Source organism: Tauraco erythrolophus, chromosome 11 (assembly GCF_009769465.1).
Source record: "Tauraco erythrolophus isolate bTauEry1 chromosome 11, bTauEry1.pri, whole genome shotgun sequence".
NCBI lineage: Eukaryota > Metazoa > Chordata > Aves > Musophagiformes > Musophagidae > Tauraco > Tauraco erythrolophus.
The window spans coordinates 18,541,293-18,559,990 of NC_141475.1; the positions used below are offsets into that span (position 1 = coordinate 18,541,293).

General features: G+C 38.8%; 1 protein-coding gene across 3 annotated transcripts in view; it reads left to right on the plus strand.

Moving 5' to 3' along the window:
• Positions 1-17,914, plus strand: part of LRCH3 (leucine rich repeats and calponin homology domain containing 3) — a 62,498-nt gene extending 44,584 nt beyond the window's left edge. Inside the window, exons 11-23 of one of the 3 annotated variants that reach the window (XM_086618037.1) lie at positions 114-209; positions 647-698; positions 851-991; positions 2,234-2,281; positions 3,398-3,451; positions 6,965-7,045; positions 8,454-8,525; positions 9,398-9,446; positions 9,946-10,059; positions 10,710-10,828; positions 12,348-12,485; positions 14,726-14,803; positions 17,036-17,914. In XM_086618037.1, the coding sequence (XP_086474163.1) occupies positions 114-209; positions 647-698; positions 851-991; positions 2,234-2,281; positions 3,398-3,451; positions 6,965-7,045; positions 8,454-8,525; positions 9,398-9,446; positions 9,946-10,059; positions 10,710-10,828; positions 12,348-12,485; positions 14,726-14,803; positions 17,036-17,236 (1,243 nt within the window). In that variant the 3' untranslated portion in view covers positions 17,237-17,914. The remainder of the gene's footprint in view (positions 1-113; positions 210-646; positions 699-850; positions 992-2,233; positions 2,282-3,397; positions 3,452-6,964; positions 7,046-8,453; positions 8,526-9,397; positions 9,447-9,945; positions 10,060-10,709; positions 10,829-12,347; positions 12,486-14,725; positions 14,804-17,035) is intronic. The other 2 variants (XM_086618036.1, XM_086618034.1) reach the window with 2 other exon arrangements.
• Positions 17,915-18,698: the final 784 nt, after the last annotated feature.

Sequence of the window (18,698 nt, forward strand, 5' to 3'; positions counted from 1 at the left end):
TGTCTAGGCAATTACTTTAAAAAAAAACAGCTGTAATCTGGAGAAGAATTCATCTGTCAGTAGTTTATATGCATCAGTGGCCAATTCCACTTCCACCTGGTGTTTACCCACAGGGATACTGATGAATTACGAAGACCTGAAACTCTAAATTTGATGCAGGACAGAGAGCATCACCAAGTACTGAGGAGTTATGTGGACAGGACAGAGAGGTAGGGAAAGAAACATATAGTTTCTCCTGATTTATTCCCCCTCCCCTTCCCCTTTAAATAAGCGTAGTAGCCAGTTGCTCCTCTAAATGAGGATCACCTGAAAAGTTCCTGGACTGGTTACTTAACTAGCTCTTAGAGAATGAGTGTAAAGTACTGGGTACCTCAATGTGATAGGCCAAACATACAACCCCATTGGTACATCTTGAGCTGTAGAAAAATTTTATCACAATTCAGGAGAAAAAATAGAAATGACTGCACAAAATCTGTCATGCACAATGAGTTAAATCGTTACTGCAGCAGTTGGTTTAACAGCTTTGCTTGCTAAGCAGTTACTTGTCTGATTTGATGACATAGTTGTGTGTCGTTGACAACTCATGTATGAAAATTTGCTCCTGTTTAAGATAAAGAGTATCTTTACTCTGTTTTTCCATTTGCAGACCACCAGCTGATTCACCTTACTTTCTCTCTCTATCAAGTCACCACAGTCAGGTAACACATTGAACTCTACTATTTTATTCTTTTGGATGAGTTTGATGCAAAACTAAACCTACATTAGCCATAAGACATGGACTGTTTCTTCATAACCCAACTACTATACCCTGTGTAGCTCAGTCTTTACAGCCTGGTGCACTGTTTTCCAGGTGCCTAATACGGATCCCGACCTGCACCGCAGGCGCATAGAGCGTACTCGACAGGAGGCCCAGCTAGCAGCACTGCAGTATGAGGAGGAGAGGATGAGAACAAAACAGATCCAGAGAGAAGCTGTCCTTGACTTTTTTAAGGTACCTCCTTTTAGTTCCTGCTTGATATTTTATCTTTTCTGAAACCTTTAATGAAAATTAATTGCCAAGATCATTAATACTTGTACCTTGCACTCCTGGGCATGCATGGCACTTCATAAAGAAAATGCAGAAATCGTATTTAATTCCTTTCAGTGTTGATGCTGTAGCTTGACATAGACAAAACTAGAACTCGCGAGGCAGACAGAATAGATTTACCCAAAATATGATTGTTTCAAAGAATTCCGTTTTTACATTGTCTGCCTCATTCTCTCAATTTTTCATTTGCGTGTATGTGACAGGATTGGTATAAGAAAGATGAGGTCTCTTTGAGGAAGCATAGAGGTAATTTAATTTTGAAGACAAATTTGGCAGAGAAAAAAGCAGTCATACGCACAAGAAGATAATGTCGCCTTATCTATTGTGGTGTCTTATGATGCAAGAGTAAGTTACCTCTAGGTGAAGCACAGGTGCAGTTTTATGGTACGTCGGTGGACACTGCCTGGTCACTCTCTCTCCCACCGCAGTCGATGGGAAGCAGCCTGCTTGACATGCAAACTTGCTTACATGCTCGTTGACTTGAACTTGTTTTACTGTTTACTGCTCTCGTGACCTACCCAAATCTTGCCATCACAAATTTAAGAAATGTTACAGTTAATATTTTGGGTGGTCTGCGGAGAGAAGAATGTTTTGTCGCATTTATGTAAAGTATAAAGTTAGTTTAGAAAAAGGTTTTTAGCTGCCTGAAGCTAGGCTTTCCCATTTGCACCAACTAATCCCAGGCCCCTGGCAACGCTCTTTAGAAAAGCTGCTTTTATTAAAGATTCAGCTCAGTCTCAGATACAGATTTTAGATATTTAGGATGCATTTTGTTCATTGATGAGCCTTTTGGGGCCTTGGTGGTGTTTTTTTTCTCTTCTGTTGCTTTTGTTATTCATGAGGACTTTATTCTCAGCAATTAAATTCCTCCCTTGGGTTATACTTTGAGTTTATTATGCATCTTTAATATGCAAAACCAATTTTGTTTTTATGTTTTCGTATGGAATAAAGGCTGGGTTTTTACTATTAATATCAGTGAAGTTTCAGATCAGTAGAAACTTGAAATTTCCTCAATGCATGTTTTATTTAAAAACTAAGTCTTCTTGTGTTTTAAAGCACTTCTAAATTATACTGGTTTGTTTTGAGCTTTTGTTCCTGTGTCACATAACTTTAAATTGGTCTTTCACTTTTCCTTTTACTCTATAGCAAAAGTCATCCGTAAGTCCTCAGAAGCAAAGTCCCCTGGATAGTGAGGTAAGAGTCCAATAAAACTATTACTGCGGATGTCAGCACCTGAATTCTTAACTTTTTCCACCAGAGATATTTTCCTGATTGTGGAGAACTCTTCAGGACTGGGTCACAGCAAAGTTTTTTCACGTAGTTTTTTCACACTTAATAATAAGCCTTGAGTTGGGATTAGTCTAATATTTCCTGCTGTTCACGTAGATGCCTGTCTGAGTGTGCTGTTTTATTGTTTCTTGTATGTTTTCTGTGTTCAATACAGAAAATGTTTCATATTCCATTTTGCTCCTTGTGAGCAGTACAGTTAACTTTCTAACGGGAGTATTCAGACAAGTTATGGTGTCGCAGTCATCCTTCATTGATTGGTTTTCTCCCAGTTTCCTATCATTAGATCACCAGTTATCCCAGAAAGATTAAGCTTTAGAATTTTGAGGGCTATTAGAAAAAGAAATAGGTTTTTTAAAAGTTTTATTTTAGTGTAGTTTTATAATCAGAAACAGTAAGTCAGCAGGGAACAAAAATCATACAAGGCTCAGTCTTCCAGAACATGCAGAGCTGAGGCAATGATATCTGTTCACTCTCTGCATCAGATTTCTGCATAGTAATCGCTCTTCCACTGCTTGCCATCCCCACTTTCCTCCAAGGGAAGAAAATTCTCTTGGCAGTGTTAATCAGATCAAAACTTTTAATAATATAATGAATATAAATAGTTCTTTAGCAGCATTTTCCAACTAACTCATTTTTGTCAGAAAATTACTGAAACATGGGGTAATTGAAATAGTTTTTGCTCCTTTTCCTCCTTAACGTTCGTCTGTTCTTAATTTATTCTTTTAAAGGGTCCTTTGTTCTACCACAGTAAGAACTGTGAATACATAGTTGCCTGTATTTGCTTGAGACAACACAGAAAGCAGAATAATTGATTCCTTAAGTCATACGAATACACTATAATTCATGGGTCGTATGGCTGTATATTCCTACACAGTTATATACACTTCATGGGTTTTTAAAAAAAGCCTCAAAATGCTATAAACAAGCACTACATGTTCCAAAATGTCTGTGTGTTCACATACTGTGTGTTTCTGACATTCCGTGTGTTTCTGACATTACTCCATCTCTCCCACCTCCCAGTGTCCCTTTCCATCCAGAAGGTCTCAGCATACTGATGATAGTGCCTTGTTAGTGGTAAGATCCTGCACGTAATGGCCTTTTTATGTGGCAGATTCTAGAGCATAGAAATAACAACATGTTATGATTGTCTCAGATTAGACCAACCATTTTAGAGCTAATCTAAATAGCATAAAACATGACCATCTTCTTTGAAAAGTACTTTAGCTGTGAACTTTGAGAGCATGAATATGATGATACTTGTACCATCAGCTATTTGTTAATAATATAATGATGTTTTTCCACAAATTGAGTAAAGCTTATCTTTTACTGAGAGCAGAAGAAAATTGCTGATAGTAAAGAACTGCTTCTAAAATTAAAAATTCACCTCTAGTTGTTCTGGTTTGATTTCTTCTCCATTTAGCTTGCTTCCTAATTGATGTGCTCTTCAGTATCAAGTAAGCAATTTTAATGCTTTGAGTACAACCTTCTTCTTTAACTTGTCTGCATCTTGCACATGGTGGTTAGAAATACTTGGTGTCTTAGTAACCATATCGTAGCACAGGGAAAAACTGCTCTACGTTTGAATGCTACAAATCGTGAAATATTCCTCATACCTTTTTATTGTTTATTGATGAAGATGTCTTAAAAGTAATCCGTTTTGAATACTTTGCAAAACCAGAAACATTTACGTACTTATTTCATGTTTTATGCTATTTCTTCCTTTATGGCATCTTAGCGATGTAGCATAATTAAAGAATATCATTAATGCCATTATCCATGTCTATAAAAGAAAGATACACCTGATTTGCCTGCTCTTGCATGACTGCATGCTTGGGATTTGTTTTCTTAATTCGTGTGCTTCCATTATCTGCCTAAATTCTCTTTAGGCATTGCTCTTGGTTAGAATCTCTCTCTCCAAAAAAAATTGATCAAGATATTTACTGTCTCTTTATTCAGACTCTTTGGTTTTCCTGCTTTCACGTGAACAGCACTGTGTGGGAGAAAAAGAAAGCTTATAATATTAGAGATTTAGTTGTGATCATGCATGTGCCTTTTTAAAGAAATCACAGTCAATCAGCATATAAAAATGTGCTTTCATATTTAGATAATAAGAAGCAGGAGAATAGCAGTGGTTTGGGTTAAGTGTTGATATTCTGTTGTCAGTGAATTCATCTTTGGAATGTATTTTAAAGATACCTTTAAGAACTCCATTTCTATTTGATTGTGTGATCCCATGACTTTGTCGTAAATTGATATATAGAATTTTACATTACATGACTAGGAATTTCCAGAAATTATTTTGAAACTGGCTTCTATTGCTGTTTATTTCCTTTGTGACTTTAACCGAGTTACGTTCTTGCACGTCACAAAAAAGTAGACAGGCTGGTAGGGAAAGATCGAACTAGATTTGAAAGCAATCATTTCTCTATTTGTTTTTCTTTTGGTTCCTTGCTCTTTTCAGCAGGACTAAACTAAAATAGTATATGAAATACTGGTTTTTCTGAACTGCTGAAGTATAATCTGCAGCTCTCTTTTGTAGTGGAAAAACACAGTGTGTCTAATGATGACATATGCCAGGGCAGCTGTTTCTGGCAATTATTATAACTGGAACATTAAGCCCAGGCTAGCTCATTAATTTGTGGCATTTTTATTTCCACAAGTGTATTTTGTATGGTAAAAACTTGTTCAACAACAAGGAAATGTTCATTAGTTTGCTTTAAAAAAAAAAAAGTCAGTGATAAGAGTTGAAATTACATTTACCTTTTTATATTCTTTTGCATTTCATTTGACGTTTTCCCTGTCCTTATAGTTTTGAAATTTAGTTAGATCTAATTTCTGAGGATTTTTTTTCTTCCACCAAAGTATAGAGGCATTTCATATGAAAATTCTATTCACTAATGGCAGTTTTCAGTACACCTTTTCTATTTACTTAATTTCCTCTCTGCCTTTTTGTCTTTCTGCATAGAGACTGCATGCAGTAGTGTAAACTTTAGCTTACAAAACTTTTGGAGATTGAAACTGGCAGGCAGGTTAGTTTAAAAGAAAAAAAACTTAAAAGAAAAAGGGTTCTGCTGGATTTTCCAGATTGTTCTAGCTTTACGATGTGGGAATAACACTTTGTGGCAAAAGAGGAGAATATTAGAGAGGTATAGTAAAAGATCTTTTGTTCAGCATTTCCCTCATTACATCAGAGCTCTCTAAACTGAGCAGTTGCTTTTCTTTTGCTCCAAACAATGTTTTCAGTTCAGATGTAAGGAAAAGATTAAAAAAGTAGTAAGTCTAATATGTAGTTAGGAAGCAAGTGAGCTTTCCTTCGTTTTGCTACTTCCCTCTTCTGGTATTGTTACTGCTTTAACAAAAATTTTCGTAAAACCAAAATTTAAATTGTGAATCTCCTTTTTTAAATCTTAAGTCATGTTTCTTTTGGTCTTCTCCTTGTTGTCTTTTATGGCTAACTAAAATTAAAATATATTCATATTGCACAAGTTACTCTGACCATTTCCTTCTATTCATAAACAATGTCAGGATAGTCTGAACTCACAAAATGACTGTTCATACTTTCTATGAATATTAATAGTTCAGTTTAGTTGTACATTTCTTCAACATACCTGTGATTGAAGTGAAGTGGAGTTTGGCTGTAGTACTTTATTGCACACTGTGGTGGATTTCTTTGTGTTGACTTGTAATAGCCAGACTAACTAAAATTTTGCTGAAGAAATGTCATCACTGGCCTCTCTGAGAAAATGTGCTGTATATTATTAGTCATATCCTACTTGCCGTTCTCACAAGGGTAGTCCCATTCATTACAACTGAGATCCCTTGTTGAGGTAGTATCAAAGCTTCAGACTTGGCTAATGATTTCAGCCTTGATTGCTTATGAATCTCATTTTTTCCCAAATATCTTCCTGTTTTCTCTCACACTGTCCCTTACAAGGTAAGTACTGTGGAAGGAAAAAAAACCCAAAACATGCTCTCAAACTGCTGCTCGATTTCTCTGTTGTGAAGCCCGTGAAACACTTGATAAGCATCAGGCAGCTGGTGTGACCTCTTCCTTTCATAACCTTTGTGTCATTGCTGCCTTGTGCACCCTTCATTGCATTGTGTTTTCTTGTTGTGGTCTCAAACGTGGCCTCAGGCCGTCACATTACTGTTCGCACATGAGACCTCTGAAACGTTGTAAGTTAAGGCTTTCAGGCGCCAGCATGTTACAAATAATAATGTATGGGTAAAGTAAGGAGGACTTGAATTATGCCAGCTTGTACCCTGGAGTTTTCTCTCAGGCCGACAGCATCCATTTGTGTATTTAAATGTTTAATAATCAAATTCCCTTAAAATACCCTTATTTGGTTAGTGCAGAGTTCTGGTTGGCCTCTGCTTTGGCAGTCCCTGTATCTACAGTTGTTTCTGGCACAGGGAGGTTTCTCCCACTTCAGCGCTAGACCTAGAGACAAGTGCAGCGTGTGCAGCAGAGCGTTTTAAGTCTGAATTGCAGCACCTCGGTTCCTTTTGTATTGCAGCTACCTTTTTCTTGCAGTTGTTCTTTGCCTCACTTCTTCCCTCTCTTTCTTTCCTTGCTGTCCCTGACAGAATGGCTTTGAGCCTCTCTTTGTGTTTGAGATTGACAATAACACCAATACCATTAAAAGAAGGCCAGGGACTCGGAAACAGGTGAAGAGCATGCAGTGTGTTGCTGTTGTGGTTGTCCCACCCTGTGGTGTGCAGTGTTTCCCCTTCCCTCTGCCCGCTGCTGGGTACATGGATTGTGACAACTTCTTGTTAGTCTGCATCAAAGTTGTCTTGCTCTTTTCATACAGGAATAAACAATTAGGTTAAGGTTACAGACCACCTACTTCTGGTTTACTTGACTGTTCTGATATACTAGCTAATGTTTTGCTTAAGTCAAGTGATATTTTGAAACCCTTAAAAAAAAAACAAACAACAAACAAAAAACTCTCACAACAACAAAAAAAAACAACCCATGCAATTTGTGCTCTGTGCTGCTGTGGAAAAAGAGGCTGTCTTGAGGATCAGCTGTTAGGTCTGCATTAGGGTCTAAAGATGTTTGTGTTTAAGGCTTGCCCTGAGTATAACTTCCCCTTCTAGTCCTTCCTGGCTGTACTGTTCTGAAGTGGCAGAATAGTTCAAATCCTTTTAAATACTAACACTCCCAAGTGTGTCATTCACATCTATAGAGTTTCTGGGTGTCATTTGTTGTTCCTTTCCTGTGCTGAACTGCCACTTCTCTATTTGAATGCTGTTTCAGGAAGTATAATTTCATTCTTGAGCCATTCAGTCCTCAAATGTTAACATTTTGATTGTGCTTTCAATAAGACAGAATTTGGCCTTCTAGATCCACCTGGCAGTGACAGATGGGCGTCCTGGAGCTCCTGTTCTGTAAACATGAGAAGTTGTTTATCTGATTGGGTTCGGTATTGGTCATAATTGAAATTTGGCTGCACTTTATTTGTGACAGCACTGTAAATCTTCACACTGACATCTTCCCCGAGAGCTAGATTCCCCCCACGGAATCTTATTTGCTTTGTGTGTAATTCACAAGAATCAGCATCAGGTGTTTGTAGCAGGCACAAAGTGCGTATTCTTGAGTCCCTTAGATGTGGGTTTCTCTGATTTTTACAAAGTTGATAGGAAAATAGCTTACTAAAAATGCATAACATACTTGGAACGTTAAAAAGAAAGCTGTTTATTTTTGAATAGTCTCAGAATGAGACTATTGCAAGGTGAAATTTCCTGTTATCTGATGGCATAGGTATTACATTAGGTGTTACTAAAGAAGCTTTTTCCTCACTTACTGTTCTTAGTTCTGCTTTTGATGTCATTGTGCTTTGTGTAAAAGAAACATCACATCTCCCAAGCTTTTTAGCCAGAAAGCTGAGGAGGATAGGAAGGCTTTAACTGTAGTTCAGCAACTATGTATCTGTTGCCTGTTGAGTGTTTCTGAGAACGTGATCATTATCACCTCTTGCTTTTTAACTTGTCTACTGCATTCCACCTTTGTGCGTGACCCGTCAGCCATTTGCTAACACTGCTACTGCCTTCTCTTTCTCTCTGCATTCAGTCACTCTCAGGGTTGAATCAAGAAAGCTGTGCTACTACCCTGCCTCATGCCTCTACCTTCAGTCCTGTCAAGGTATCTCTTGCTATTATCATTCACCAGTAAAGCCAACAAAAACTCTTGGATCCACACACCTGTTTTAACAGGTGTTAGTCTGTCTGCTTCTAATCAAAAGTTCAGGTAGGGTACGAATCCGATTTACCTGATTAAAATGTAGTAGCTATTACCTCATCTTAGCTTTAGGCTGTGACTCCAGGAGGTCTAAGCTGTAAAGACATGGTAACCAGTCTCTGCTCTGAGGGGTTCTTGGTTGTCTTTGATGTTGCTTTTTCTGTACAAGATTATTTACTTTTGACCACGTTGAGTTCATCAAAAGTACTCTTGTTGCATTCTTTACCAGCTTACTTCTGGATACAGATATCCTATATTTCTTCCTTTTCTGTGGAAACTGCTGTGCTGAATGTGTTCATCACAAGAAATGATAAAACCACAGTGTGTTTCGCTGGGGAGAGTGATGTCCAGTAAACAGCAGTTTCACATTAGCACAGGTGTCGAAGAGGTGTATCCCTACTGGTGCTGCTGTAATGCAAGTTCTGCATGTTATTTCATTCTCTGTTTTTCTGTGTCCCTTTTGCAAAGAAGCTTTGAAAGTTTCGGTTGAAAGGAAGAGTAAACAAAGATCTGTCATTGCACAATCAGTGCTGTTTCATCATTCTTTTTCCTCAGAAAAAAAGCAATTGTGTCATTTCTGCAAAAGAAAAAACTTTGTTATTTTCTGCAGAGATGAGACTTGGAGAACAACATACTGTGTTTTTTCATATTTCTGTTTTTTTTTCTGAAACACATTCTGATGGATGGAGCCTTTTTTAAAAACACAGGAAATAAAAATGTAGTCACAACTTTTCCAGATTAGGACCATTTATACTCTTCTGCTTTTTTGTCCACAGAGTGATGAGAGATCTACCATCTCCCCCGGCTCACCTACCACTCAGACAGGTAACAGGGAAAGGAAGAAAAATTTCTGAAAAATAAGATCAAAATGCCTGCTTGCTTATTGGTACTATGAAGAGAAGGGAGCATGTGTTTCCATCTCTGTGTGTGGCACTGCTGTGTTTGGGAATTTACCCAGTTATTTGGGTCCCTTTAGAAACACATGAGGGAAGAGACAACAGGGACGAAGTGTGTCCTCAGGCAGAGCAGAGGGTTTGGCTGGTTTAGGCCTTCGTACAAGCTTTGGCAGACATGCTACAGCAACAGTCAGAACAGTTGTTAGAATTGCTATGTGGAATGTGCTTTGCATGCAGGCGTCCTTGGAAGTGCCTTTTCCTGCTCTGCGCTTTTATCATGCATGACTGTAATTTATTTTGTCATTATTATGTTAAAAATTTTGGTTTGTTCTTTTTGATTACCACATTGCTGAACCCATTTCCTATTTAAACTCTAACCATTTCCTTCTTCCTCCTTTCCTTTCCTGTGCCTTTCCGCATTTGTTTAGTCCACCTTTCCCCTCCATATCCTGGCCATGCAGCCCCACCTTCCTATAGAAACCCATCCCAGCGACCTGAGAGTTTCCTTTTCCGAACAGCTGTCAGGGATGAAGCAAACAGAGGTAGGTTATACAGCTTAGAAATTAGCTGGTTTTGCTACGTTACGTTAGCATCTGCATTACCTGGGTTTTGCACTGTTCTCTTACTTCAGGTCATTATCATCAAACTACTTTTTGAGTTCCATTTGTAGACACATGGCATTAAATACTTTGTGAATAAGCACTTTTTTATTTAGAGCTATCAAATATTCTTCTGTCATGTTTATGGAAACGTGGGATTTTCTTCTTCCTGGTCTGTGCTTACACCTAAAAAGATAGCAAGGAAATGCCACAAAAGCCTTCAACCACTGATGAAGGTAGCTTGATAAATTTTGCATTGCGCGGTAGCACGTAACAAAATCGCAATTTCTGTAGAAAGACCGAACTGACAACATACTTCATCCAGCAAAGCTTTATCCTCCTTTTGTGAGTGATTATTAGCCGAAGAATGAACAGAATCTAAACAGAAAGGAAAATGTGTTACAGAGCACCTCGTTTAGATTAGTAGATCATTAGCTTGAGTAATAATCAAATGAAAGAAAGAAACAGATTTGTGAAGAGGAATGTGCTGCACCCATTCTGGAAGCTTGTGTGAGAGTGTGTGGTACAGCAGTGAAGGACAATCAGCCAAGCAATACATACTGATTTTTCTTTCCTTCGTGCTACTTTTTTAGTTGTTACTTCATCTTCTACCCGTGCCTTGTCTCCTGCTAATGATTCTGCGGACCCTAGAGTAAGACAAAACTCCAAACAGCGAGAGGAGGAGCTGGAGCTAATAGAGCAGCTCCGTAAGGTCAGTGCTGCTGGGAGCCAGTACAGGGACATCCTGCATCCTGCTAAATCTGTCCTTTTGTTTTAGACCGATTTCACTGAACCAATATGGTGAACAGTTGACCAAAATTAAATGGTATTGTACAGTCTGGGTGTTTCTTTCAGGTGGTTGCAGTGATGTTCGTTTTGGTTTTTGTAATGGATAAAGTCGGCTTTGAATTCTATAAAATACACTGTGCTGCCTCCTGCTTCTGAGTGTCAAATGATGGCTGCTTTTAAAATCAATGTGTGCTTTCTTTCTTCCTTATCAGCCTTTGCACTTGCAAGGAACTTCCTGGAAAGTTGCCGTACGGTTGTCTTTTTAATGTTTTTGTGGGTTTTTTTAAACTCCTCTTTGTTGCAAATCCCACAGAAAAGCAGATGGTATCCAGACACTACTGCCAGTCATGGTGACAGCATGGTTTCCTTGTGTGCTCTGGATCCATCTAATTGATTCTTGCCTTGTCCTTAGTTAGGTGCAGAACATCTGAGGCACAAGTACTCCTTACGTTTGTGCTTTTTGTCTGTTCAGGGCCGCCACACTCAGGTACAATGAGAATATACATGAATATTGAAAATGCCACATGGCATTAAAGTACTGCTCTGCTTTGCCCCGGACTTGTTTCTGGAGAGCATGAAGGGTTTCCTAGAGGTTCTCTAATTAATTGTTTGGCCTTTCTCAAGAAATAAGAATTCCTACTTGTTAAAGCAGATTTTAAAAGCCACAAGCAGCCCAGGTAGAGTTTCTTCTCTTCATGAACTTTAAAGGAAGGACAATTTCCTTTCTCTAGAAGGAGAAAGTTATCTTAAACAAAGCAAAACAAAACTTGGTGCTGTTTGCAGAGCCTCTCTTCTGTTATCACAGAATGCTTTGTATGTAGTCTGTTTCTTGTTCTGCTTCCCAGGTAGACTTAAATGTTTATTTTTTTAATACTTAAAAATATTTAGATCCAGTATAACGAATCAGTGAAATTCACACAGCATTTGAAATAAGGTTAAAAGCCTGAACTGAAATTTTATTCATTCCCTTACACACATGCTAACTACCTCGTTTCTTTAAAACTATTTATGCTATGTAGTTTAGGCTTTTCTTTACAGGGAAAAATGTTATTATGACTTTTGGTAACTATGTTGTCCTCCAACCCACAAAGACAATTATTTTCACTTCCCTTGGCAGAACCATGCTCTGAGAATGTGTAGGATTAGGAATACTGTTCTTAGACACCGATTTCCATTATTTTTTAGTAATGGTTGTATTAGTTCCCTGAGCTGTACAATGAAAACTGTTCCTCATTGAACTTAACTGCTCTCAGACTGTGGTCAGCTCTGGGCCACAGTAGTGCACAGAGTCTTCCTTGGCGTTACTCAGCTGTTCGGAAGTGTCATGAGGACGGGCAGAGAGTTGTAATGGGAGCACTTCTGCCATAAAGTGTTCTGCAGAATGAAACAGTTGGAAGAAACCAGCTCTTACTTTTTGTATGTCTGTGTTCACTTTTCTGCAGAATATAGAATCACGGTTGAAAGTGTCGTTGCCGAGCGATCTTGGAGCAGCTCTCACTGATGGTGTTGTTCTGTGCCATTTAGCTAATCACGTGCGTCCCCGATCTGTTCCCAGCATTCACGTCCCCTCCCCTGCTGTTGTAAGTATGTAATAATGATAGTATTCTATGGGTGTCCAAAATAACATCCAACAAAGTTCTGTAATCCAGACAAATGCTGAATTCAGCATGCTCCTCTGCGAATGTACATGACAAAAAATAACCATCTCTCCCATCTAAAAAAAGGTCTATAGCATCATTAAAATAAATTAAATTTAGGTTTGTTTTGTTTAAATGAAGTTACTTATAACACAGATTGTAAGAAAATGTTAACTTTTTCAAGCCCTCCCGATGTTAACTTGAAAACTAGTGAAATAAGAGACAGTTCAGCATGAAAACTGAAATAGGATATTTCAAAAGGTTGGGAGAAGTTCAGGAAAACAGATAGTAGGGAGACAGAACATTCTCTACGTTTAGGATCCCACTGCACAAGACAGTGAAAACAGGCAAAGAAGCCACGTTGATTCCTGTGTCCACTTTACAGCACAACAAATTCCTCTGCTTGCTCAAGCTACTTGGAGAACAGCATCTCCTGGAACAAACCAAATCCACCTGTACTTTTGTGATAACAGGAAAAAACGTTGTTTTATCTGTGGACTTTTCAGAGCATGGAAGGAAGCGTGCAGAGAAGTTTTAAAATTTCTGAAATTGTTTCTTTTGCCCTACTTAACTGCAGTGTTTCTGGAAAACAGTGAAGATAATACATTTCTGGGTGCATTACTATGTATCATGTAGAGAAAGCACAGAGTTAGAGAAAGGTCAAGAACTGTGAAATAATGACAGATAATTTACCTAATCTGTCAACAAAAAAAACCCACATTTATTTATTTATTTGCAGTAGTCAGAAAGTTCAGTGAAAATATTTAGGGTCAGCTACTCAAAAGTAGTATGGAGAGGCAGATTGCTTGTTATGCACCTTCATATTATCTTCGAACTGTATGAATAAGGAAAAAAAGCTGAAGACTGTTCTGGGGGAAGAAGCTGAAACATGCATGTTGTGTTTGCTTTTCCTTATTTTGGAGTCGGTCCTGGTGTCGGTTGGAATTCGAACGGACACTTGCAGGGCTGCCTGCTATATCATTGTGGTTCCTCTCCCTTGGACTTCGTTATTTTGAGAACGATTGGACTGGACATGCCAACATTTTAGGCAGATTGTGGAATCATTAGGAGAAAAGGCATACAGCCGCTATTCAGACGACTTGCGTCATTGAGAGTGTCTTTTCAATGGCCTGGTTTTATGTGGTGTTGAATATTCTGTCTTGGGAATTAAATCATGGCTTTGTCATATAAATCCCAAGGAAGAGGCAGCCTTTAGCTGCACGGCTCCAGGAGCAGAAGAGGCATCATGTCGTTCCTCAGTCACAATGTGATCTTTGTATTCCCTTCGTCCTTCGGGAGAAACAAGTCAGCGCCAGGCTTTAACCTGCTTTCTTGGTGGGGAAACGCGGCACATCGAGGGGACAGAGCAGACACCCCACCACTTGTAGAAAAGTGTTGAACCCACGGGGGCTGCTGCCTGCTGCTGCGCGGGCTGCACGTAGCTTGTTCAAAGGAGCAGGAAGCTTGTGTCTCTTTAACTGGAAAAGAACAAGCTCCAAGATTGGAAACGAGACAGAGCCTGTGCCGTGGTATGTCTGTGTAGAGGTGTGAAAGCTAACTAGAAAAAAGCTTGCTGGAAAAAGTGCCAGTGAGAGCAATTCAAGCAGCTACATCAAACATGTCTACAGAGGCTTACAAACATCAAGCTTCGATTCCAGCTTTCTTCCATTATTTTCTGGTTTCATCTAACCGCCTTTTTTTTTTAATCTCTTTGTTAACTGAAACATGGTTTGATATTTATATATTTTTGTAATGTAGTAATCCAGAACAGACTCCAGATTGCTTCATATCATGAAGTTGCTCTGAAATCACCGCATGGAAGCCATGCATGCGTGTTTCATTCAAAATATATTTTTTAAATTATCATGCTGTAGTCACTAAAAGTATTAGCCAGTTTTATATAACACCTTGTATATAAATATTGCACAGCTTAGAATTTTTTTTTTACAACATCTACCATTCATAAATTAGCTTTTTATAAAATAGCTTTGAAATTTGGGCTTGCTTTTCTAAAGAAAAGCAAACTACAACAGAGCCTGCTTTGAATTAGGCAAGTTTGTGTCAGTGCAGTATGTTTTTGGCAAAGAAACTTATTAAGAGGTTTATTTAAACGAAAAATAAAGATCTTTTAAAATCCTGCCAATTAAGAACACTGTATGCCTGCCTCCTTTACTTCTTTTCAGCCTAAACTTACAATGGCAAAATGCAGACGAAACGTGGAGAATTTCTTGGAAGCTTGCAGAAGGATTGGAGTGCCTCAGGTATGTGTTTCTGTGATCCTGAAGTTTTGATGCGTTAGAAAATAAAACCTTCTTTGAAAGATTGGATGAAAACAAAATTATTAGAAGTTTAGAAGGTTCAGGTGTGACCTATGTCTTGCAGAATAGATCAGATTTAACTTGCTTTGTCTTCCAGAGCAAAATAAAACCAGATACAGTTTATCAGAGGTCCGATTCACTTGCTGCTGTGCCTCAGATACATATTAGCTGAGGCAGTTCAAGTCTGCCTTTAGAATTGCAAGGTATTTCTACAAAAACAATTACATTTTCTTAAGATGAAGTATTTGGCAGCTTAAAAGTGGGATAAAATTTGGATGATGTTTTGCATGTGTTATTTTTATCCCAAAGCTTTTCATGTTCCTTCAGAATAATTCTCTTATGTCAACGTCTTTACTGTGTTACCAACAAGTCACAGTATTTATTGGCCTTTCTCTGATGGTAGCTATCTTTGCATAGATCCTAGTTCTTTTTGTTATGTACCAGTAGTAGAAGCCTATCTTCTGGTATTCCCTGTCCCCTTCTGAAACTTAAAAGAGCTAGGAGGTGGGATCATACAAAATAGTCCGTCTGAGTCCCGTTATCCTGTTTTATGCTGTCCTGTCCTTTCCTTTCCACTTCGTCTTATTCAGCAGCTGTCTCAGTACAAATGACTTTGATACATCATGTTTTTCTTAATTTTTCCTGTAGTGCATTAATTGATTTGGTTTCTTATACTCTGATTATTAGTGTTTCTGTTGTAGGTCCTGTTTTCTTTCTCTTGAATTGTGAAAGGGAAAAGTAGACCCAGTGACTCATTTCCCAGCTATTTCTAAAAGCAGTGTTCTCGAGTCAGTCACGCAGTATTTTCAGGTGTTTTCAGGTAGCTTTATTTGCAGGCATTTGAGCCATTGGGATTTTAGGATAGCGTATTTATTGAGCTGCCTGACAATTTCACATGACTCTGGTGAATCTCACTGGAAGATGGCAAGGAGTTGTAAATGATCATTAGTGCTTTTCATCCCTTAAGAAACTACAGACTTTTATTTCCAGCAGACCTGCACAATATACATTTGTCTGGAGAAAAAAATTGTTCAATTCCACCCCAACTTCCCTATTTATAGCTCGCTCAGATGTGGAGATGTAATTTTTATGGGATTGCAGTAGACCCTATCACTGAAATGACCCACATTTAAAAACAAACAAATAAACAAAGCATCTCAAGCAAAATGTTCCCTGCAGACCCAGTCTGCTACGTCTGCAACACCTACTGCCTAGGACACTCCTGTTTTTCTCCTGTTTCTTGCTGTAATGTGAAAAAGTTCAAGGCGAATGTCTCTGGGGGAACTTACTGAAATAGTCTTGCCTGAACTCTAAAGTTTCTCGCTCACGTCTACATTACGTATCTACTGAGGTGTGAAGGCGAGAGATCTGTGTGCAGGAATGGCGTGGCAGCCTAGCATGTTTGTGTTGAAAAGATGCCTGCAGATATTTCCTTTAGTTACAAAAATAAAAGGCTTTCTGAAAGTATGGATCTATGTAGAAATACTTACCTTCTAAAGAGGAGGGCTGCTTTTAGAAAACGGTAATTACAGGCCCCACAGTGGAGCAGCTCTTTCTGTAGGACTGTACTAGTTGAAGCCCATGCATCAAAAGAAGCCGACAGTTGAACAGATTGATGTGTGCATCTAGATTTCACTGATTTACAGCAGTTACCTGTCTGAAAGGGAGGGAAAATATACACGGTGGGAATAGTTACAGAACACTGAAACTCTAATTAGTAATAGATATTTCTGCAGGATACTGTATTCAAGCATGAGTTAAATGTAAATAATCCCTTGTCCTACTGTTTTTGTTAACTAAGATACATGTGGAGACTTAGCTCTGGTGAGTACTCAGTGCCAACAGCATCTCAGAAACCCGTAGCCTCTGGAGAAAAATGGTTTTCTCTACAGCATGTGTAAACTGCTATGTTTTTAACAACAAAGATTGTTACATGTTTAAGCTGTACAGGTGACAGGCACCTCACTGAACACTAAATATTTGCATTAAGTGAGTTCTTTGCAACAGAAGTCTTGCAAATTCCTTTGTGATAATTAACCAGCTGTGATATGCTTCTTGAACGTAGGTTATATCTGAGATGTCTGATGACTGACTGCTTCGTGGATGTTGCTATGGCTAACTGACTGACCTTTTTTTTCTGTCTGTTTTCCCTTCCTGCTCACACACTCTGGACAGGACAATCTTTGTTCCCCTTCTGACATTCTCCAGCTAAACCTCAGCGTTAAAAGAACAGTTGAGACTCTTCTTTCCCTGGGGACAGATTCAGAAGAATCCAGTCTTGTCTCCCTTTCCATTCAGCTCTGGGGCTTTGTGGTGTTTTACTGTACTCTAATGCTAACGCTCTGTATGTTCTATCGCTGGGTCTTTTTTCTCTAGCTGAAGGATAGTCTTGCTGCTTCCTCCCTCCATCGCTCCAGTGCTTGGGAAAGGATTTTGGGTTTTGTCAAGACTGTGTGTATGAAGTGCTTTCTTTCCCCCTGATGGGGCAGAGGTGACAAGTATGATGTGTAAATGCATTGGTGCACCCGCATGACCATCTGTGATGTCATTCACATTTATATTTGTTGTGTCATATTTAGCAGATATAATGTTTTTACAAGGGAAGAAGTGCTGCCCTGGGCTAGAGTGAGGGACTGAAGTTAGGGTATGTGGGTGCATGCAATAGTCTGCTGATGAGTGATGTAGTACTGGGAAAACTGTATTGTCAGTTTGCCTCAGTTTCCCCATCTGTGTAATGGGAATTGCATCCACTTTGGTAAATTGCTTCAGGATTGTCTGATGAAAAATGTTAAAGAACGCAAAGCATTTTTTTCAACACCAGTGTTCTTGATTAGATCTCACAGTCTTAGGAGACATGGTCTAGTAAGTTTTGTCCACAGGACTTTGTTACTGATATTTTTTTCCTTACCTCCAGTCCCTTATCCTGCTTCTGAGAGCATTTGATTTTTCACGTTTGTAGACTCTCGCGTGTTACTTGGAGTCAGAATTTTTAAAATAACTGTTGGTGAATCCTGAGCTAGTTGAGCTTCATGACAGAGCAAGCATGAAATTTTCAGAAAATTGAACTCTTCAACAGTTTTGAGAGAAAAGTTTTCTGGCACAGAAGGAAAATTTTTTAAGATTCTATCAGATGCCACAGAATGTCATAGCGTTTTACTGTGCTCTGGAAAAAACTTCACAAAAACTTCTTGAGCTGCCACTTTATTGTGGGCTCCCCAGCCCGTGCTTGTTCAATGCTTATTCCCTTCTTCCTCTTATCTTGTCATTTTCAGAAACCTTTGTATCGCACAATTGCAGAAATATAAGTCCCATCTGCACGATCACTCTTCGCTGTTTTGCAAAACTCAGGTAGTCTTCCATAAAGCTTCAAAGCTTTTCCCTCCTCAGGAAAAGCATCCTGGTGCTTTAATGCTTTAATATCTCAGGGACACCTCAGAACTTCAGGGCACTCCCCATGCATTGTGCAAAAGACCATGTCTCCTCAGAGTGTAGATTGATTCAGAGAACTCTGCTCAGAGACCAGGGACAGGGAAGTGGTAAGTAAAATGGCTGCTGTCCGAATGTGTTTTCAATAAATTTCTGTTGTATCTGAAAATACAGTGAAAATGGCCAGTAAGCCCCGTTTAAGTGGTGTTAGCATTCCGACGTTAACCTGGCAACAACTCTGAAGCACAGTTTAAGATACACAGGAGTTTATTTGCAAATCATAGAATCATAGACTGGTGTCACTACCAGTCAAATGCAGTCACTACCAGTAAGACTGTGTTACGTGTACATGGATCTCACAAGCTCTTGTAACATAAACTGAGTATTTAACAAAGGAGCGAGTAGAGGAGTT